Genomic DNA, 23,122 nt, shown 5'->3' on the forward strand with positions numbered 1-23,122 from the left:
TTTTTGAATGCAGCATTTTCAGCTCTTTGCATTACAGATAGCCATGACTTCAGGTTTTTTATATTCATGTGAAGCCCAACAATTACAGCTTTATTTATCCATTATCACCAGGCTTTGCTTTAATCAATGTTGTTTGCATATTAGTATATGCACCTGAGAGTGTTGTCTACATATTTAAGACTACAGATGAGGATGAAGCAAGAAAATAAAGGTCACTCTTGGAAGTTTACCTCCTCTAGTGAAGCCGGTATTAAAAATTTATAAAAGCTCAACAATGATTCAATGTCATTGTAATTTATTTTACTATACAACAATTACAGTAATTTGGAGGCTGACAAAAAATCATTCATATTTTAAATATTTCTATGTGATATTGACGGTCAGAAGCAGCTCAGTTACCTGTCCAATTAAAATTCAAATTCCAACTAGTAACATTGCATTTTTATTCATTAGATGTAAGATTTTATATTTAGAATGTTGACTGACAGAAGCATTTTCTACTGTTTTGCTGCTGACTAAACATATATTTGCCTCTTTTTTCCCTCCAGAAATCTGGCCATATCCTTGCTCCATTTTTGCCCACCAATTCCCAAGGTAACATCTAATCTATATGAACCATCCTCTTCCTCATTGATATTGAAGACAAGCTCCATCCAAATGCAAGTTTTTCATGCTGGTGTGGTTAACTGGTTGTTTTTGCTGATCCTTTGTATGGCAGATGCTGTTACTCCCTTTGTATGGCAGATGCTGTTAGCCACATCCAGCATTTTTCTTCTTCATGGACTTTTGTCCAAAGCTACCTCCAAGGGTCTCCTCTGTTCTGATACACAGCTTATAAATGTTCTCATTTTCTTGGTGTAGGTACTTTTTGGTATGAAACCACAGCATTTGGAAAGATATTGGGGTATAATCTCATGTCATTTCTGGTCATGCCATTTCACATATTATAGGAGGAATGTATGGATTTTAGGAGAGAATATATCCATCCAATCTATCTGGAACAAAAACCTCAGAAAAGTGGGCCGTTGTGTTAACTATGCTAATTCCAAAAGGAACCATGAATATTATTTGAACTTAAAAGGTGGAAAGTAGCATAACATTGATAACAGGAACTAATTCAAACCTTATGTTGAAAATCAATAATCATATCTTGATATGTTTTGTGTAATTAATATTAAGCCAATATAAATATAGAATACATAGATCCAATCTATGCAACTGTAGAACTTATAAAACAATCTTACTGTGCTGTATATTGCAATAATATGTTTTTCATTTCAATACACAGTCAAGTTTTATTATTTCTGCTTCTTAAGAAGGGGAAGAGAAGAAATGTTTTAACAATGTGTGCCTTGCTGTATATCTTATACCTTTTGTTAAAAAGCTGCTTTTCCCAGTTAAAAAGCCGGCTTAAAGAGATGTGATAGCAAGGTTATGCTCTGTGTATAATTTATGTACATATGTACAAGAAAATGCTAATGTTCATGTACAATGATATACAATGCTTTATTGTATTGTGTTAATGAGTCCAGTGATGTGGAAAATATTAAGCCTTAGATTGCATGGGTTAAAGTTAAAGTTGGCAAATAAAAATTAATTTATCAGACAATAAAATGGAATGAGTTATTGGTTTTCAGAGGCAAACTGCCCTGCATATTTTTTACTGTTTAAAATATAATAATGCAGCTTATAGTTAAATCTTGGGCAGAAAGATAAAAATTGAAAATCATTAAGTAACTAAGATTGATATGAAATTACTTGTTAAACTCTCATAAATCTGAAAAACTATTTTCAAACAACAATATTAAGGTCAAGAAAAAGGAGGCATACATTAGGTTAAAGTAGTCAGGAAAAAGGAGGCATACATTAGGTTAAAGCAGTTGAGAATCAAACTGAATAAGTGTAGGTCACAAGTAAGTGAGGGCAAAAAGAGGTGATGGGATAGATCTTTTTGGCAAGATAAAATAAAATTCCCAAGAGATTATAGACAATAGACAATAGACAATAGGTGCAGGAGTAGGCCATTCAGCCCTTCGAGCCAGCACCGCCATTCAATTATACAGGCATATTAAAAATAAAAGAGTGGCTATAGAGAGAATATGTCCTCTTAAAGATTAGCATGGCCATCTATGTGTGCCACTAAAGGGGATGGGTGAAATTGTTAATGAATATTTCTCATCTGTTTTTATTGTGGACAAAATCATTGAAGCGAAGGAACTGAGGCAAATAAATTGTAATTTCTTGGACTAATACTTGCATCTGGGAAAAAGGTTCTGTCTACCCTATCTACACCTCTCATTATTTTATATATTTTTATCAGGAGACCTTGCAACCTCCGGCATTCCAGAGAAAACACTAACTTCCTCTGCACCCTTTCCAAAGCCTCCATTCTTTCTGTAATGGGGAAAACCAAGAACTGCACTCAGTACTCCAAATACTTCGCATTTGCCTTCATCAGTCAGAGTATTGAGTTGGGATGTTATGTTACAATTGTACAAGACATAGGTGAGGCTGCATTTGGAGTATTGTGTTCAGTATTTTTCACACTACTACGGGATGTTGTTATGCTGGAAAGAGTGCAGAGAGGATTTACAAGGATTTTGCCAGAACTTGAGGGCCTGAGCTATAGAGAGGCTGGGCAGGCTAGGACTATTCCTTGGAGCGCTGGAGACTGGAACTGATCTTATAGAGGCGTATAAGGTCATAAGGGGGATAGGGTGAATGCACAGTCTTTTACCCAGAGTAGGGGAATCAACCAGAGGACATAGGTTAAAGGTGAGAGGGGAAAGATTTAGTAGGAACCTGAGGGGCAATCTTTTCACACACAGGGTTTTGTATATATAGAATGAGTTGCTGGAGGTGGTAGTTGAGGCAAGTACGACACCAATATTTAAAAGACATTTGGAAAGGTACATGGATAGGAAAGGTTTAGAGGGATATGGGCCAAATGCAGACAGGTGGGTCTAGTGTAGATGGGGCACCTTGATTGGCATGGCCAAGTTGGGCCAAAAGGTCTGTTTCTGTGCTGTATGACTTGCACAAGATGCTGGTGAGGCCATACGTTGAGTATTGTGTACACTTTTGGGTATCCTGCTGCAGGAAAGATGTCATTAAGCTGGAAAGAGTGCAATGAAGATTTACAACAGGACACGTGGGCCAGTGTTACAGGGCGGGTGGTTGATTTTAAGGACTTTAAGCCTTGGAACTTAGCAGACAGAAGGGTAACCTTAATAAAGTTATATAAAATCATGAAGAACATGGATAATGCACACTTTTTCCCAGGCATTTGGAATCAACAACTCGAGGACTTATGTTTAAGTTGAGTGGGTATATATTTAGCAGGGGCAAGAGGGGCAACTTCTTCACACAGAAAGTGATGCTGTATGGAAGGAATTGTCAGAGAAAGTAGAGAGGCAGGTACAATATTTAAAAGATCTTTGGAATATGGATAAGAAAGGTTTAATGGGATATGGTCTAAACACAAGCAATTGAGACTAGATTTGATGAGTATTTTGGATGGCACGGGGAAGTTGGTCTGAATGGCCTGTTTCCATGCTGTGTCTAAAATTAAAACTAAACTAATACCAATCTGAAATTCCTTCTCGACTTTGGACCAGAGATTCCCGTTAGTCAGTTGTTTTTTTTGAATGAACAAAAATAACTGTTAGCATGTTAATAGTCCAGTGAGTAGAGAAGTAAGAAGAAGCTCTCTAAAGTAAATCAAAAGCATCTCTGTGGAGCCAGGAGGAAGAAAGTATATAAAGCAAGGGATGTCTATGCCTCTGATGTTGCAGGCTCCCCCATTCCTACATCCAAAATGGTTAGTCGCAACTCATCTCGCTGGTTACCTGCATACCTAGCAACATTAATTGTTGTGTCAACTATTGCTCACTTTTGAACTCTTTCTTATGGACTGCTGAATAGAAAATTATGAACCGATTATTATTAACTATCTTTTGATTGGGGTGTAGGTTTTGTGGAAATTAGCGTTTACTGAAGATTTTTGTAATAAATTGAAATTAAAGTAGTAAACTCTGAGTTTCACTGGACATTAATTTCATATTATTCCATGACTTGGGACTGGAATGTTTAACCAACGTTGTTAATAAAAAAACTCCTGTATAAAATATATTGTATTTGACAGTGCATCCAAAGAATGCAAAAGAAAATTAAGTTAATAGGCATTGTACATTCCATGAAATGCCCCATGTGACATGCTCATTATGTAAAATAAATATTAATTTCTGAATGTTCTGAAAATATATGAAAAATGATGTAATACACTTCAGAGAGATGGGCCAAACGTAAGCAACCCACTGAGTCCATGTGAACCATTGATCACCTGTTCACACTAGTTCTCTGCCATCCCACTTTCTCATCCACTCCCTACACCATAGGGGCAATTTAGCGAGGCCAATTAACCTGGAGATCTGCACAACCTTGGGACTGGAGTACCCAAAGGAAACCCAAGCAGTCACAGGGGGAACATGCAAACTCCACACAGACAGCATCCGAGGTCAGGATCAAATCCGGGTCTCTGGCGCTGTGAGGCAACAGCTCTAACTGCTGCGCCACTGTTTCACTACATTTGACATCTTTGATGGTGTGTCTAAACATACTGATGAAGGGTAGTATGATTCAAATTATATAATCTGACTCAAAATAATTTATCAAAGGAGATTACAGAAAGAAATATGAAAGGACAGTCTTTTTGAGTGTGTCATCTTCATATAAGCTTTCTCACATCTTACCCATTGTACACCATCAACAAATCTTTCTGTTCTTTTCCCATGCATATACATTTCAAGTTCCTCCTTGTACATTCATACTGTTCACCTCAGCCACAGCAATCTCCAGGATGAAATAATTGTGACTTTTAATGCTATGCTTTTCATAACCTACGTAAATATATTTTCAGAAGAAAACAGTATTTGCAGATTTCCTGGCAGTACAAAATAATATGTAGCTTCAGAAAGAATGATCCATATGGTGTAGTGGATCTGAAATTACTTAATAACCAACAATCATTTTTTATTAAGGATGTTCAAAATAATCCACAAAACTATTAAACCAAAGAATTTTGAATGCAAGGGGAATAGTTAGAGTGGAAAAGAAAAACACAAATCAAATAGCTTGACATTGAGAATAAGTCAAAGTCATACTGGCCCAACCTGCCCATGACGACCAAGATACCCATCTACATATGTCCCACCTGCCTATGTTAGGACCATATCCCTCTAAACCATTCCTATCCAGACACTCGTCCAAATGCCTTTTAAATATTGTCATAGTACCTGCCTCCACTTTCTCTTCTGGCAGCTCATTGCATATGCACACCACCAGTTCAAAAAATCTGACTAGTATGAAAGCATTTAAAAATTGGTTGGGGAATTGTTAATTGCCATCCTGAAAGGTGTTATTGTTACCATTTACGTACATTGAGTGCAAAACACCAATCTAATATATAAACTGGATTTTACTGCCTGATCTTGGTTTGCAGATTCTTTTGATCTTAATCATATCTTCTTGCATAGAAAGTTATGCTCACTGTTAATATCAAGCTTAACATTGAGCATAATTCAAAAAGGTAATACCCATATCTTTCTAGTATTTGACTGTAACAGAATAGTGGAAATTAAACAGTATATTTGCACTTTTATCACATGCATGAAACCAAAACTATTGATGGGATACCTTCTCCATCATTCATTCTTGATATAGCTTGGCATGTTCATTAATCATCAATAAGTGAATAAAAGTCAGTGAATGATGCAACTGTATGGATTGATATAGAAATGAATTTGTTTAATTAAACTTTTTATTGTTAAAAATAGAATGCATAAGTCATATAATTTAATAACCTATATTTTTCATGTCGAAGATGTTTTAGTTGTTGCAACACTATTAGTCCATCAATTTTAAAGACTACTAGACCAAGTGGACCCGTTGGGCCCAAACCTCTCTTGCATTGGTGCAGCACCCTCTCCATCCCCCTCAACCCCCCTTATCCCCTTATAGATTTAAACTTTAAAATATGAATAACTAAAAATATAACACCGATTTCAATGAAACCTCTTCCATTAGCACCAAAGGGACCCGACGGTAAGGTGAGCCTAAAATTGTTGCGCTGTCGTGTACTGTTTTGGCTGTAGTCAAGGAGCAAACAAACAAGAGAGTTTTAGTATATGGATTATTTTTTTCCTTCAGATCTAATCTGTTGAAAATAAAAACTTGATTGTTATCACTAAAGTTATTTGAAATTACACAATTTATTTCAATAAAATGAATGTTCAAAAGTAACAAACAGGAAAAAACAAACTGCTGGTGGAACTCAGCGGGTAAGGCAGCATCTGTGGAGGGAATGGACAGGCGATGTTTTGGGTCAGAACTCTTCTTCAGACTGAAGAAAGGACTGACCCAAAACAGTGTCTATCAATTCCCTCCGTGGATGCTGGCTGACCTGCTGAGTTCATCAAGCAGTTTGTTTTTAGCTCATGATTTTGGCATCTGCAGTTTCTTACATCTTTAATTCAAAATCATGCTTACATAAAAATGTATGCACAAATTGATGTCTTGATTCTATTGATATATCTATGCAACAAAATGATTATCTCAAAAGAGGTGGCTTCTATTTTTATTATGTTAATTGCTCATGAATCCAAATAATATCAGATAATTGACCTTTAGGTTTCAGTTTTCCTTATACTCCCTTAAGTTTCTAAAGTACTAATTCCTTAAAATGAACTTTAAGAACAAATGTTGCCATGCACTTTGTTGTATATCGTTACAACTTCTGGTGCAGCCAATTAAATTCAAAATCATGCTTACAAATTTTGAAAATGACAATTGAAATTGATTGTATATTTCACTGTGCAAGGAAGTATTGAACTAAGTAAAGTCTTGAAGCATTCCCACTTTCCTGCAATTTAAAAGTTTTAAACAAGATTATAAACAATTATACAAGTCTAATCATGTATCAAAATCATTCTGTTAAACAAGATCCACAAATATCCCAGATAGTTAAATTATACATTATAGATACCGACATCATGTTTGTAAAGTAAGAATAATCATCAATATGTGATTGCTATATCAATTCAAAAGATTTCAGTTTGATTTATGATTGCAATGCTGCATTGGACTTAAGTTCTTTCATTTTCACTTAATTACCAACAATAACAGTTCCCAAATTTAAAACAAAAATATATTATTTGCTACCATGTGAAACTTTGCCTTTTTGTATTTGGACTGAAGTGTAACTGATTTCAGCAGAGAGTTTAAAATGGATATTTATTGGTATTGCAATCACAAGAAAGTTTCAGAACAGTTAAATTGGTGTTCATGTTTGATTTTCTTGAGGAGATACCTAGCACCTATTAGTTAATAGATGAGTGAAATTCAATTGACGCAGCTCCTCAGATGATGTGCAGGAAAGAACTTCAGATGCTGGTTTATATCGAAGGTAGGCACAAAATGCTGGAGTAAATCAGCGGGTCAGGCAGCATCTCTGGAGAGAAGGAATGGGTGACGTTTCGGGTCGAGACCTTCAGACTCCTGAGATAATGTTCCGAGTAAGCCACGTGTATTTGGTGGTAATATTTAAATACTTGTACATGGCTCGGAGTTCTTCCCTTGGGAAAATTACTGTGATGGTCGTGAAGAGGATGAATTAAGTTAATAAGAAAACTATCCTTGACATATACATTTGAAACATATCATCGGCATTGTTAATATTAGCACCATGTTTATATTGAAATGTTATCCGTAATGATATTAACAAAATATTGCCAAATCACCAAAAAATAATTTTGTTTGTTAGGTGACTATATCAGTAATCGACAATTTGTCTTTCTTTGATCCCAATCGGTACTACAATCCATTATACGTTAATAAATCCATCTATTAATGCCATAGGCACAGAATCCCAACTCCTGGACTCATACAATAGGGGACGTCTACTTATTTCAATTCATGACTAATTTCTTAATTTCAATGGGGGGGGGGGGGGGGGGGGGTTCTCTCCGCCAGTTTGTGCACACAAGTGCAATTGATATATGTAAATTAGTCTTTCCCAGCATAGTGACTTGATTATCTTCTTCCTGAGGCCAAATACGAAGATTTTATCATGGCTTTTTCCCGATGTGGCCTTTCATTGATTTCAGGATGTGCTAATTGGCTCAGATGAGACAAACGTTGGATCGTTTGCACATATGCATGGTCATATTGTGCCATACAAGAGATGATCCATAATAATCAGCAAGTTGTAACGTAACAGTAAGTGATTAAGGACGGTGTTAATGGGACGAATCGCCCAATAATTACATGAAAGTAAACTAAATCGCGACCCTTCTTCCCGATCCGAAACATCGCCCATACGTGTTCTCCAGGGATGCTAGCCGACCCGTTTCAGCACTTTGTGTCTTTTTTCCACTACAACAGTGATCGCCGTGGATGATCTGTTTTAGCGGGAAGCCGCGAGCATTTATCTTCCCTAGATCTCCAGAAAATACGTAATGCTACAAAACCGCTGCTACAAATTACTAATGTTAATGGACAGAAGATTTTTGATTCTGAATTGACGAAGCTCTTGTACTCTTGCAGCCTGCAGCGCTGTGCATGGAGTCAGCACAACTTTTATTGCGAGAACAGGCATATACAAAGCTTTGGGGGATCGAGTCATAACGCCGATAATTCATAATAAATTAAAATACAGAAATTAATAGAATAAAAGTTTATAGGGCACATGCTTCCGTGTGCATCGTCCGTAACTGATCATTCAGGATGTTTCGTTACTTTCAATTCCTGCGGGAGCACAAACCAAAATGTCATTAATTTTAATGTTGCAAACACACCGTTATTTCCTATTCGCCTGGGGTTGTCAACCTATTGAATGGTCTTCTGCCTTCGGTCTGCCAGTGCGCTAATGTTTTCACCGACACACAACTTTCGAATGGGTTAAACAGATGACAATAGATCCACAACTATCCGTCCCCAAGTACAATTTCATTTTGTACATTTTATAACCAACATGATACAATAATCAAAATGTTTTTGTTACTGGTGCTGCGGATTTCCGATCTCATGAAAAACGTTTATTTTTTGCGGATGGCAAATTTGCCTTTTTCCAACAGTTTTAAACCCTAAAGAGTTAAGTCATGTATAGTACTAAAAACATGCATAGACTACGTTGCGAATCGTTATCGCGTTACAAATAAAGAAAATGTGTTGAAACATTCACATCGGAGCACATTTTTCCCCAATTGAATATAACCTTATGTATTAACTTAAGCATCTGCTCAGTTAAGGACTGAAAGTCGTGCTTCATCGAGATCACGTTCAGAATCTGGCAGTTTTAAAGTTTCTGAGAATCCAACACTTTACTGTAAGTGAAATTATCCTACCTCGAGGAGCATGCCGCCCTTGAATTAAAGTTTTGATGCGCGAACCCTCGAAGTAGCCAAAAAGGAAAAAGAGAGGAGCCACCGCCAGAACAAGTATGTCAGTCACTGCCTGGTGTGCTGTTGAGATTGCAGATTATAACCTAAGACAATTCAACGAAAGTAGAACGAATGCGAAGCTTGCAAGAAACGATAGCCAACGTGTTCTTGGTTTGTAATAAAGATTTAATGTAAGGTTTACTGTGAAAAACGGCAGTCAGATACCCAACTGCCATTCGAAAGTAAAGAGTGCCTGGTTCGATCGGAGTAATTTGTGAATAAAAAGGGAAAGCAGTGACGGCCCAGAAACTTCGAATATTTCGAACTTTTCGTACAGTACAGGAACAGGTAATTCGGCCCACAATGTTTGCACTGACCACGATGCCACCCGAAATTAATCTTATTTGCCTGCACAACGTCCATATGTCTCCCTGTCCACCCGCGTCTTCTTGTCGAAATGGCATTTAAACGTTGTAATCTATTACCTGTTTCAGCAGATCCTCTGGCAACGCGTTCCAGGGACCGAACCGTGACTAAATAAAATGTATCTCATTGATCTTTTTTAACTACCTACCCCCCTCCCTCCACTGCGAACCTATGTCCTTTGGTATTTAACATCTATACTATTGGAGAAAAAGACTGGCCACTGTCTCTATGCCTCTCTTAATGTTATACAATACTTAGCGGTCAGATTGGATGGAGGTGGTTGGCGTGACGAGGACCCAGATGGGGCAAGTGGGTTTAGGAGGTTACGAGTAGTGGTCCGGCCAGGGGCTGGTGGGGTAAAAAGTAACGAAACGATTACCGGACCATGCAGACGCTTGGCACTGACATTCTTTCTGGTAGCTCTGCTTGGAATAAATTGATTCCCTAATCTATAAACCAGTTACGCAAAGTTAATTCACATTCCTTAAATATTTATCTGGCGTTTATACACTTCATGGGAAATCAGTGCATGTTATTTCACAGACCTACAAATAGTTTTATTATGAACACGTAACATTGTTGCGTATCTACAGCGACAATGTTAACCCTGGGGCAAAAAAACTAAAGTCAGAACCCGTTAAGCCTTTTTGTGGCATTTTCGGGACCACCAACAAGTATTTATTGTTTTTTAAAAAATCGGTGTTTGCAACTGTCCGCGTCTGCTCGCACAGGTGGTGCCTGTGCAGACACCAAGCGTCTGCGTTACTTTTGACCACACTGGCGACCACACAGGCAACCACACACACTCCCGCGAACAGCTTAATGTACGAGCAAAGGTCGCATCAGACAACTGTCCCGTCTTGTGTAGGAAGAAACTGCAGATGTTGGATTAAACCAAAGACAGACACAAAAATCTGGCGTAACTCAGCGGGACAGGCAGCATCTCAGGAGAGAAGGAATGGGTGACGTTTCGGGTCGAGACCCTTCTTCAGACAAGAAGGTGCCGTCTTGCGACCATCGTGACCGCGCACAAAAACGCGTTTAAATAGTTTGACAGAACAAAAAAAATGAGGGTGTTATCGCTTATCTATCTACGCATCAGGGTGTTGGGGGCTCCACTTGTGAGGAGCCTCCTGCCTTCCTTCAATGGCTTTGCACCAGTGGACGCCCGCCGTCTAGCGCAGCTCGCGCTGGCCCCGTCCGGGCTCGTCCAGCTCCAGATCTGTTTCCTCCTCCTCGACAATCCCACAGCTAACGGTCGCAAACTGCGCGCACGCGCGTCCCCTCGCGCCCCAGCCCGCCTCGCCCAGGAGGGGGAGGGCGCGAGGCGCAGCGAGCAATGCGATTGGCGGGGAAGCGCCGCGCGCCAGAATTGCTGTCGGCCGCCAGCGAACCAGCGGGGAGCGGCTTGTCTCCAGTTGAGGGGCAAGTTGGTCTTCACTTTCTCCCGGCAAATTGCAGCAAGTTTGATAGCTGTAAAACCCCCCAAGCATCCCACTGTCCCACCCTGCTTTATTTCCTCCCACCTCCCCACCCCCGTGTGTGGAATTGGCATGTCGACTCTGGCCATCCGCAGAACTTAAATAGAAAATAAATAAAACAAAAGATTTTAAAAAAGACAGCACACCCGAACGGCGTGGAAGTTATCACTAATGGGATTGAAGTTCAGTTTGCTGCTCAAAGAAAATCCGCAGTTTAGTCAGCCGCAACCGTGGAGCTGGTCGTCGACGATTCAAGTACGGGGATGATCAGAATTTTCCCGGATTTCAGTGTACAAGTAACGGCTGCAACTGGTGGAGGAAGAGGTTCGGTGACTGCAGCACCTGGACTGGGAAGAGCTGCCGCCGCCGCTAATGGGACACCCCAGGACGTGGGGCTCACGTCTTACCAGCAACGGTGAGTGCCTTTCTCACATCCTCAGCGTAGTCAAGTCTCCGGCTGCTTGATAATAGACACGTCCCACTCAGTCTTTCGATGTTTTAAAATATAATGTTTGCAAGAATGTTTGCCATTCCTCTTTTTGAGGGGGGGGGGGGGGGAGTGCACGACCGACTGATTAAATTGTCATATGCTTCCCATAATAAACTGCATAAAAGTTAATTTTGGCATACTACTTCCAACATGTGGTGGAAACGGGTTATGCATCTGGCGGCTGACACCGGCAGCCCGAGAACGTGCGGACACTTATGCTAACGGGTGGATTTTACAGGAAGAGGGAGAATTGAAAGTATTTATAATTGTGTCCCATTTCATTAACTGAAGGCAAGAAAAACAAACACGCCGGGGATATACCACAAAACACTCCGGATGTCATGGTCCAGTTCCTATAATAGAAACATAATTTAAATAATTCAATGTCCATTTGGCAAAACCACAAATACGGATCAAACTAATTTAGACATCACTATTACCAAACACAGACATTTCAGAGTAACTGATGTTAAATATTCTCAACAAAGGCTAAAAAAATTGAAACTGAAAATGCAGTAAATACTCAACACGTCCATACATTTCTGTTGTTACCAAGGGATCACCGTAAATTATTTGCATATTCAGTACAAACCCGCAAGTTTTACACTAGATGTCTTTCCTGTGATTTTTATTTGGTTGTAGAGTTGATCAGTGTTCGAAGAAGGCCACAGAATTGATTGAACATTTTGGGGACCGATGTCAATATTCACGTTATTTCACGAGGCACTGCAGTTTTACTGTACTGTGCAATACTATCGATGCTTTATCAAATTGCTTGGGAATTAAAAAATGTCAAAACAATCCACTAGCGGCTATATTGGAACCACGTTAGCCAGTGGACAAACAGACGTTCAGATGATGTGACTATCAATGCACAGAAGAGCTTCCCGTGAGCGTGGTTTAAAGTCGTGTTTTTAAAAAAAAGTTTTGCTTATAAAAATTCGCATAACAGCAGACTTTGCTGGAATACGTTTAAGGGTTTAATATTAGCTGAAAGGTTTGAAGAACATTTGAATATGTTCGCACTACCCAGTAATTTTGTTCTAAAGCAATCTATAACTGACAGTTAAAATATACAATTTTGTCTAGGAGTTTTAGGAGTAATTAGTTATTTATGAAACGTCCCTTAGATTACGATAGATTTTTAAAAAAGTTCAGTAAGTGTTATTGTCATTAAATTGGAAAAGACCTAACTTTCTAATGTTGGCTAACCATCCTTAAAATTTGTAGGAGGGAACTAACTGCAGATGCTGGTTTAAACCGAAGATCGATACAAAAAGATGGAGTAACTCAGCGGGACAGGCAGCATCTCTGGAGAGGAGTTACTCCAGCTGAGTTACTCCAGCTTTTCGCGTCTATCATCCTTAAAATTTGTACTCGTTGAAAAGCCATCGACGATTTCCCACCGAGGACCCCAAAATGAACTTGGTACTTTCGCTCTCATAATTACCCAATGACTGCCTACAATGTAAAGTTTTAAACATTAAATATTGCGAATAAACAGGTTCGCCAATATTTATTAAAACGCATTTAAGAGAACTTGGATTAATCTTTTAAATCATCACCAACATTATCACACACCTGCTTATTTGTAGCTTTGCTGATGAGAAAACAATACTAGAATACTTTATTTTTCAAACTCTTCAAACACTACTAATACTAAATTAATAAAGTTACCGAAATCTTTCTGCTATGGATGAACGCTTTCTGTCGTCTGTTAAACATTGTTGGCCTTATGATAATCGCAGTTTAATTTAATAGCCGTTAGGTTTGATATATTGGCATTCATCTACAAATCCCAATCTGCATTCATACATCCGAACTAAAAAATGCGAATATTCCTGTCTGCGCAACTAATTGAAATGTTTTATATTAACACTTAAATACATTTCCATGAAAGGCATGATACAACTCTCCAAACAGATTTATACTGTAGTGTCAAAGTGATGTCAAAGCAGGTTCCCCAACATTTCGTAGACCATCTTTGGATCAATATTTTGCAATAACAATTGCTACTTCCAATTGTTTTTATTTGTTTGTGTAAATAACACAGAAGAGGAATATCAGGCCTCGGTAATAATTATTACGTGCCAGGTACAAAAATTCCTTTGGAGCCGAGCAATAATTGCTGGGACGCACGCCAAGCTTAGGCGACATTTCCAGATTGAGTAGGGCTTTTATTATGAAATTTATAACCGATTTTTCTAAACAAAACGATGGATATTTTGAATGTCACTTATGGCTTTAATATTATACAATAAAACGAAGCTTTTAAATCTGGTTGATAAGATCCCTTTAATATACGGTGATATGGTACAGATCACAGCTACACCCCATAAAGTAAACGAAACAGCAACTGAGTGGCGTAGTTGCGCCAGTTACAGTATGTGTCCCTGGGAAAAAGAGCGAACGAAAGACGGAGAGAGAAAAAAGCACGGAGAGACCCAGTAAGACTTTCTCCCGCAATGGGAACCGAGGCTCAACGGGAAAGTGCTGCGATGTGACGATGCCCATCGCTGCGTGTGAGTTCGCACTTGCAGCTTTAATGCCATGCAATCTTTTTCGGATTATTTGAGGTGCAGCCAAGGCTCTTTACTTTTCTTGGCATGCTGGTTGGCCCCGACTCGTGCACAGCGCTTCTCGCTGATGGCTGGTAGTGCCGGAGCCAGACAGTTGGACTGGACTTAACCGTAACTCTGCAATGGGTTTCCTCAAATAGCATTCGTGTCTTTCCCACTAAATCACCGGGCCGCAGCTAGGAAAAGCAAAACAAAAATCAAACAACAAAAAAAGCAAAGTAGCGGTTGACGAAAAAAATGGCGCCCACCAAGCAAGGCTTCCAGCACGACCCTTCAAGACGTGAACGGTAACGACAGTTGTTTTTGTGGTGTGATTCTGGTTATTTTTTGGGTGCCATATTACTTTGGTAGGAGTTTGGTTTTAACCTACCAGCCACCGACTGCCACCACGACCTGTCCGCACCTCCTCCTCCTCCCCCGCGCTTTTATCCAAAAGCCGGGGTAAGTGGCCGGCCTTGAAAGCCGCTTGTGACCACCCCCCTTTCTTCCGTCACCGACAGGACACATCCTTGCAAAGAGCTCCAGTCTTATTCACAGTTTTACCTGTTCCGCTTCAATTTATATCAGAAAACAAGCGCACTCTTTGATTTCTTCAGCTCTCCACGTTACATTGCAGAGGCAGGGCCTATGGCACTATGAAGAGGCCACCATTGCTCTCCAGCTCGGTGCTCAGTAGGCCAAACTGGAAAGGTTTTTTTTTTTAACAAGAGCTTGCTTTTGAAATAGGACTTTTACAGGTGAAGGTTAATATACATTTATATAAACAAACAGAAAATAGTTGAGTACTGCAAAATTAACGGACAAACAAAATGTGAGCCAAACAGACACATTTAAAAGAAAAACATAATTGATAAATGTATAGATATTAACATAATTCATTAATGTATAGATATTAACAACTACGTATTTAAATAATATTAAACGTTTGCTAATTATCTTTCCATTTTTTAAATTCTGGTATAGGAGGTCAAGGAAAACTTTCTACAAACTATGCAGTTAAAGTACATATGTTCACATTTAAATCTAAAATTAAAAGCAGCTCTTCACATATTGAAATGACAATTTTAATTAAAGATGGATAATATTAACTATTTTACCTCAGTCTGGAAAAAGAGGTAAACTCTAAAACTGGAGAATAATTGGTTTCAAGAGAAGGTTAGTGTACGTGGATTATTAAGTCATATAAATAATGTCATAAAATGTACTAGCAATAGACCTTCTGAAGAACTCAAAGTTTTTCTGTTAATTTTTTCTGCTTTATTCAGAGGACCTTCATTCTGCTACCAAGCTTCAGTCATGCCAAGGTATGAAATGTCTGGTTATTGGAGGATTTGTTTAAGACAGAAGCGCAACATCGAAATACACTAACAAATTCAGTCCCTAGAGTGGTCTGAAAATACTGTCATTTTAGATAACTTGAGCTCAAAAGCGCAATGACACCATTAATAGCAAAGTCAAATATCACTATATGGAATTGGCTTGTACTTTATTTATGATTCAAATTCAGAATGATCACAAGAGAATGAGAAAAGATGGATAGACCTTGAGAAAGCTTTTTAATCTATGCCAATAAAAATGGTAAAATGTTGTGATTGATACATTATGATAAAATTATTTTGTGCACCTTTGTTAGTAAACTTCAGTTAATTGTGTGTTATTCAGTGCAATATTGTGACCAATATAGCTTCACGTTGACAGTAAAGCTTGAAGTTGCCTATTCTAAATGTGCCTTTTTCCCCCCTGGTGAAGTGGTATTTTTGTAAGTGCCTTTGTGGCAAGACAACCTCAGTAATCTTCTCGACTAGAGTACAGAAGTATATTTTCATGCCGTTTTATGCATTTATCAGGAATTGGAATCTTCAAGATGGAATTAATTTAGAGCAGAAACTTCATAGCTTTGGCATAAGTGCTTTTTTTTTATCACCTGTATCCATTTGGAATTCTGAGAGGGTAAATCAAAGAGTGTGATTTGTTATTCTGCACGACTTGAGAGTGGAACTAAATAATACTTAGTTTAAAATTTTGAAAGAAGTTGTCGGAGGATATATTTAATTTGATGTTTCTTATTATATTCTTCTTTGCACTGATGCTGTCATTTTAAAAGCTGGCTTGAATGATTCTGCTCACAAGCTGGGAAGATGTAATTATTGAAAATGAAATGGGCTGGTCTGGATCACAGAAGTGTTGCTGGCCATGTAGTTTGGTATTTCAATTGTGGCCTGCTACACACTGGAGAAAAAATGATAAAATGCGTTCATGTTCTTTGTTCCTTTAACTTTAGTCTTTGAATTGAATTAATGTATCTGAAATATTTTGACGTTTTTGCCTCCAATTTTAATTTTTGAATTCAGCATAATTCAGAGGTAATTGGTGCATGTGTTTTTTTGTGATCTTATCTGAGGTTATGGCTCAATTTATTATGTGTTGGTCCATGCTACATTATTATGTATTTTTAATCATAAAGTAGCAAGTACAATATATGATGGATATTTTATTGTTTTTTTGAACACTGTGCTGCCTACAGTTTAATTATTATTTGTTGTCAACTGTTTCGTATTTCCATGATAAATTTTGCAATAGAACAGAATCTAAGAAGAATTCAATGCCTAGGATCTTTTTAAGGACTTGTATGTACTTTGGATCACAAAAACGGGAAACATGGAAATATATATTTTTTACACAACAATATTGCTGTGTTTGATAGATTGATGAAGTTGAAGATGAAAATATGGAACATTAAAAGTCATCTTTTGTTTGGTAGAAGTATATAATAGGATCTAACAAAAGAGCTTTCGAATAGTGTGCAAGCACAGATAAATATCAGCTTCTTTGAAAGAAAACTTGCAATATGTTATTTTAAATCTTTTATTACTTTTCTGACACTTTTAATGGTCTATTTAAATAAATAATTGAAAGGAAGTGTTTCCTGCCTGGTACTGAAACTTGAATCTAAATTAAAATTTGAATGTGTTTCCAGTGATCGTTAATACTGTTGGAGAAACATCTATGTTGGAGAAACAACTTTTATAACCCCAGAGACTAAATTTTTGTCGACACTAATAGTAACTTATTAACTTTATTTATATGCTGTAACTGTAATTCTTTTTGTGCACAACCCGCAGGCATTGCCACTTTCATTTCACTGCACATCGTGTATGTGTATGTGACAAATAAATTTGACTTGACTTGACTTGACTTGTTGGTGATACCTTTGATATTTTTGACATTTAAACTGACAAACAAAATATATTTCTTTAATTTAAGATAAACATGTACCAAATTATTAGATGCCAGCAGCAGCTTCTTTATTAGGTACAGCTATCACAAGGATGCACTAAGCAGAATATGTAGACATTAAAGGGAAAATGTTTCGTAATTTTTGTGTTCTTAATACTTTGAGTATTTCTTGTGTACTTGACAGGTGGATTAAGAGCAGCACTGGAAGGGGTTGTGAATTGCCGGAAATAATTATAATTTAGTGTGAAGGGGTGGGTGAAATGAATAAAAATTAGTATTATGGAACCTATTTCAGAATAATGCAAGCTTTTGCAATTAATAATAAAGCATCATTCAGATTTTTCAACTCAGCAGTTTCAACAAAGTAAAATTAAAATAAACAATAAATACTTATTTTATTTGTTCCCTTAAAGAATGCAAATACAAGTCGGGGCGGTATACAACCCGGTTGGACATTTTAAAAGTGATTTTTGAGTGATCTACCACTTTAAAAGCAATGTGAAATAATGCATATGGGAAATGATTGAGCAATATGCAACCTGTTCAAAAAAAAAACATGTGTTTTTCATTGGGATTGTAAAGTTCACTGATATCCTTATTCTGTTTTGTTATTAAGTTCCAGAAAATTTCATATTTTTTTCCTTATGTTTTATGAGATTAACCTGGTGCTGCAGTCCTTCCTCCTTGCCGTGTTCCAATCCTCATGTAGTTCTGATGGAATCTGGATCAGATAACTTTCCATGTTTATAGGAATGTTTTCAACATTTCTTTCATAAGCTTCAAAATATATATTATTGGCATCTGAAATTTTTGGCCATTACCATTTGGGAATTAAGTTGTTAGCATATGCCTTTTTGTGTAAATGAATCTGTTGTACTATACTAATCAACAAGAATAGCATATAACTAAGTAATTAATTGTACAGTCAAATTTAGTAATGAAAGTTTTATAGAAGAACTTGTCTATTATTTATTTATTTATTTAAGAGGTTGATTGTAGATACGCGACAAATTTAATAAAGTTCAGATTAATTATCTGAACTTTGCTCATGCTTTTAGAAGTATTCATTAAGTTTGAATAAACTGTCAGAAAAATGACAATAAAACCACACACACTGATTGCTAAACTGTCCAGCAATTTGTAACGTATAATACATTCTCCGTGATGTTTTAAAAGACATTTGGACAGGTACATGGATAGGATAGGTTTAGAAGGAAATGGGCCAATCGCATGCAGATGGGGCATATTGGTCTGTGTGGTCAAGTTGGGCCGAAGGACCTGTTTCCATGCTGTATGACTGAATGACTGTGTAAATCATCAAAACCTGGACTGTTTGCACCATGCCAATGTTGGTCTTTTGAAAGTATCAGCTTGCAGTTAACTTTGCCTTAAATTTCAAGAAAGTGCCGTATTGCAAGTTGGTTACTAATTAAATTCATTACATAAAATTGACATCAACACTGCAAAGATAACATTGATGGGAATAATATACAGGTCGACCACCGATTTTCCGGCAACTGGTGGTCTGGCACCTCCTTTAATCTGGATAAAATTACAAGAGCACACTTGAAATCTCTCCTGAAATTCACACCGAAAATGTGGCCCTATGTGGTATGGCAGCCGATTTCAACTTCATTGGGACCTCTGCGGCCGATCGGCAGGTCAAATTTGCTGCCTGTGGTGGAGGCTCAGGATCTGTCCTGGCTGGAGCTGGTAAATCCATTCCCATTGTTGGCTACCGCGGCCGACTTTCCGGGCCATTATCTCGGCCACCCTGAGGCCGTGACCTAAGTTGGTCTGGCAAAACAGATAACCTGGCAAGACTCTAGAACCAAGGGTGCTGGAAAATGTGGTGGACCTGTACTTCATAACAGGCACACAGTGTAGAAAAGGATCCATTTCAACTACACTCACTCTCCTAGATTATTGTTCTAGATTTTTAACACATTAAATATTTTCAATTTTTCTTTTCCTTTCTGTCTTAATTTTAGCTTTTTCAATTAAATCAATGTTCTCTGTCATCATTTCGCTTTCGATACTTGATTTCTCTACATCCATTCTTGTTTAATGTTTTGCCACTCCACTTTCTTAATCTTGTTTCTTTTTCGTCAGCGTCTCAAATGCCCTATCGAGCTTGTAGTTCAGCAATTTTTGTTGTAAATATTTTGAATTGCAAATTGAGGATTAAAATAAACAATAGTTGTTTAAAATAAACAGAATCATTGTGTATGCATCATGTATAGAAGCCTGCAGATTTACACAGTGCCCTCCATAATGTTTGGGACAAATACCCATCGTTTATTTATTTGTCTAAGTACTCCAAATTTGAGATTTGTAATAGAAAAAATCACATGTGGTTAAAGTGCACGTTGTCAGATTTTAATAAAGGCTATTTTTATACATTTTAGTCTCACCATGTAGAAATTATACATAGTGATACAGCAATGTCGTGTAAATGAATATAGTAATGTTTAGTATTTTGTTGCATATCCTTTGTATGCAACGGCTGCTTGAAGTCTGTCATTCATGGACATCACCAGTTGCTGGGTGTCTTCTCTGGTGATGCTCTGCCAGGCCTGTATTGCAGCCATCTTTAGCTTACGCTTGTTTGGGGGGGGCTAGTCCCCTTCAGTTTTCTCTTCAGCATATAAAAGGCATGCTCAATTGGGTTCAGATTGGGTGATTGAATTGGCCACTCAAGAACTGACCATTTTTTAGCTTTGACAAACTCTGTTGCTTTAGCAGTATGGCAGTATGTTTGGGATCTTTGTCTTGCTGTCGAATGAACTGTTGGCCAATGAGTTTTGAGGCATTTGTTTGAACTTGAGCAGATAGGATGTGTCTATACACATCAGAATTCATTATACTACTACCATCAGCAGTTGTATCATCAATGAAGATAAGTGAGCCAGTACCTTCAGCAGCCATACATGCCTAGGCCATAACACCCCCACCACCGTGTTTCACAGATGAGGTGGTGTGCTTTGGATCTTGGGCAGTTCCTTCTCTCCTCCATACTTTGCTCTTGCCATCACTCTGATATAATTAATCTTCGTCTCATCTGTCCACAAGACCTTTTTCCAGAACTGTGGTTGCTCTTTAAGTACTTCTTGGCAAACTGTAACCCGGCCATCCTATTTTTGCGGCTAACCAGTGCTTTGCATCTTGCAGTGTAGCCTCTGTATTTCTGTTCATGAAGTCTTCTGTGGACAGTGGTCATTTACAATTCCACACCTGACTCCTGAAGAGTGTTTCTGATCTCTCGGACAGATGTTTGGGAATTTTTCTTTATAGAGAGAATTCTTCTGTCATCAGATGTGGAGGTCTTCCTTGGCCTGCCAGTCCCTTTGCGATTAGTAAGCTCACCAGTGCTTTCTTTTTTCTTAATGATGTTCCATTCAGTTGATTTTGGTAAGCCTAAGGTTTGGCTGATGCCTCTCTAACAGTTTTATTCGTGTTTCTCAGCATCATAATGGCTTCTTTGACTTTCATTGGCACAACTTTGGTCCTCATGTTGATAAACAGCAATAAAAGTTTCCAAAGATGATGGAAAGACTGGAGGAAAGATGAGGTGCTGAGAGCTTTCTTGTACCTGCATTAAGGAGGTATTTAAACACACCTGAGCAAATACAAACGCCTGTGAAGCCATGTGTCCAAAACCTTATGGTGCCCTGAAATGTGGGGACTATGTATAAACACAACTGAAACCAAAATGTATAAAAATGGCCTTTAATAAAATCTGACAAGGTGCACTTTAACCACATGTGATTTTTTTCTATCACAAATCTCAAAATGAGGCAACTAAATAAATGATGGGTCTTTCTCCAAAACATTATGTAGGGCACTGTAGATAAAGAAGATGGTTGTCAACATTTGCAGCAGGATCTTGATCGATTGGGCAGGTGGGCTGAGGAATGCTTAATGGAGTTTAATACAGAGAATTATGAGGTGTTGCATTTTGTAATGTCAAATCAGGGGAGAACCTACACAGTAAATGGCAGGGTTCTGATGAGTGTTGTAGAACAGAGGGATCTGGGAGTGCAAGTACATAGCTCCTTGAAAGTGGTGTCACAAGTAGATAGGGTGGTCAAGAAGGCTTTTAGTAGTTTGCCCTTCATCGGTCAAAGTATTGAGCATAGAAGTAGGGACAACCAACTGCAGATGCTGGTTTAAAGTGCGGGAGTAACCCAGCGGGTCAGGCAGCATTTTCGGAAAAAGAATTGGTGATGTTTTGGGTTAGGAACCCTCCTCAGACGAAAGACATTCTCCGTATATGCTGACTAACCCGCTTACTTACTCCAGCACTTTGTGTCTTTATTGAGTATAGATGTTGGGAGGTCGTGTTACAGTTGTACAAGACATTTGTGAGGCCACATTTAGAGTATTGTGTTGAGTTTTGGTCACCCTGTTATAGGAAAGATTTTGTTAAGGTGGAAAGGGTGCATAAAAGATTTGTGAGGATGGTGCCAGGATTTGAGATCCTGAGCTTTTGGGAATCTTATCCCTTGGTATTCCCTCCAGTAATTTACCTACCACTGATATTATATTCACAGGTCTACAGATCCCAGGGATTTACTGCAACCTTTCTTAAACATTAGCCACCCTCCAGTCATCGAGCACCTCACCCTAGTTTAACGATAATTCATATATTTCTGTCAGGCCTCCAGCAATTTCTTCTGCAGCTTCCTTCAATGCCTTCGGATATATCTTATCAGGCCTCAGAGATTTATCTACCTATATATGCCAGAGGACGCTCAACACCTTTTCGACAGCAATACAGACTGTCCTCAGGACATCTCAATTGAGATCTCAAAAAGTTTGCCAGTTGTCTTCTCTTTCTCCACAGTAAAAATCGAAGATACTTATTGAAGCCCTTGCTTTACCTTCTGTGGCTCCTCACATAGATGACTGCTTTGGTTTCTGAGGGACCATATTCTCTCTCTAGTTACCCTTTTCCCCTTAATCTATTTGTACAATTCCTTTGGATTACCTTTATTCTTATCTGCCAGAACTATCTCTTGCCCCCTTTTTACTCTCTTGATTTCCTTCTTGAGTGTGCTTTTCAGTCCCTTAAACGTGTTCAGGGATACACTTGGTCCCAGCTACCTATACCTGGTCTATGCCTCCTTCCTTTTTCCTGACTAGAGATTCAATTTCTCCTGTCATCCATGCTTTCTTACTCCCCCTGCCTTGCCCTTCACTTTAAAGGAAATTGGATTATGCATATGGACTTTGAGAAGGTTTTGAAAATGAGGTTGTGAGAATTGAAGTGTTATTAATTGTGTGATAGGAAAAAATAGGGAAAGACAGACAGTGGTGCAACTGCTGGTTGCTGCCTTCCAGTGGCAGAGATCTAGGTTCGATCCTGACATCGGGTGCTATCTGTGTGGAGTTTGTAATGTTCTACCTGCGGGTTTCCTCCCACATTCCAAAGTCGTGCTGGTTTGAGGGTTAATCAGCCTTTGCAAATTG

At 38.3% G+C, this 23,122-nt stretch overlaps 2 protein-coding genes across 8 annotated transcripts in view; both read left to right on the forward strand.

Moving 5' to 3' along the window:
• Positions 1-5,789, forward strand: part of akap6 (A kinase (PRKA) anchor protein 6) — a 291,928-nt gene extending 286,139 nt beyond the window's left edge. For both annotated transcript variants that reach the window (XM_078406526.1, XM_078406527.1), the window contains one exon: positions 549-5,789. In XM_078406526.1, the coding sequence (XP_078262652.1) occupies positions 549-605 (57 nt within the window). In that variant the 3' untranslated portion in view covers positions 606-5,789. The remainder of the gene's footprint in view (positions 1-548) is intronic.
• A 5,517-nt stretch (positions 5,790-11,306) lies between these two features.
• npas3 (neuronal PAS domain protein 3) overlaps positions 11,307-23,122 on the forward strand; it is a 667,268-nt gene continuing 655,452 nt past the window's right edge. For 2 of the 6 annotated variants that reach the window (XM_078406532.1, XM_078406528.1), the window contains exons 1-2: positions 11,307-11,759; positions 15,679-15,717. In XM_078406532.1, coding sequence (XP_078262658.1) covers positions 11,608-11,759; positions 15,679-15,717 — 191 coding nt within the window. In that variant the 5' untranslated portion in view covers positions 11,307-11,607. Of the gene's footprint in view, positions 11,760-14,119; positions 14,701-15,678; positions 15,718-23,122 lie in introns of those variants that run through there. The other 4 variants (XM_078406530.1, XM_078406533.1, XM_078406529.1 and 1 more) reach the window with 4 other exon arrangements.

Source organism: Rhinoraja longicauda, chromosome 10, assembly GCF_053455715.1.
Source record: "Rhinoraja longicauda isolate Sanriku21f chromosome 10, sRhiLon1.1, whole genome shotgun sequence".
Taxonomy (NCBI): Eukaryota; Metazoa; Chordata; class Chondrichthyes; order Rajiformes; family Arhynchobatidae; genus Rhinoraja; species Rhinoraja longicauda.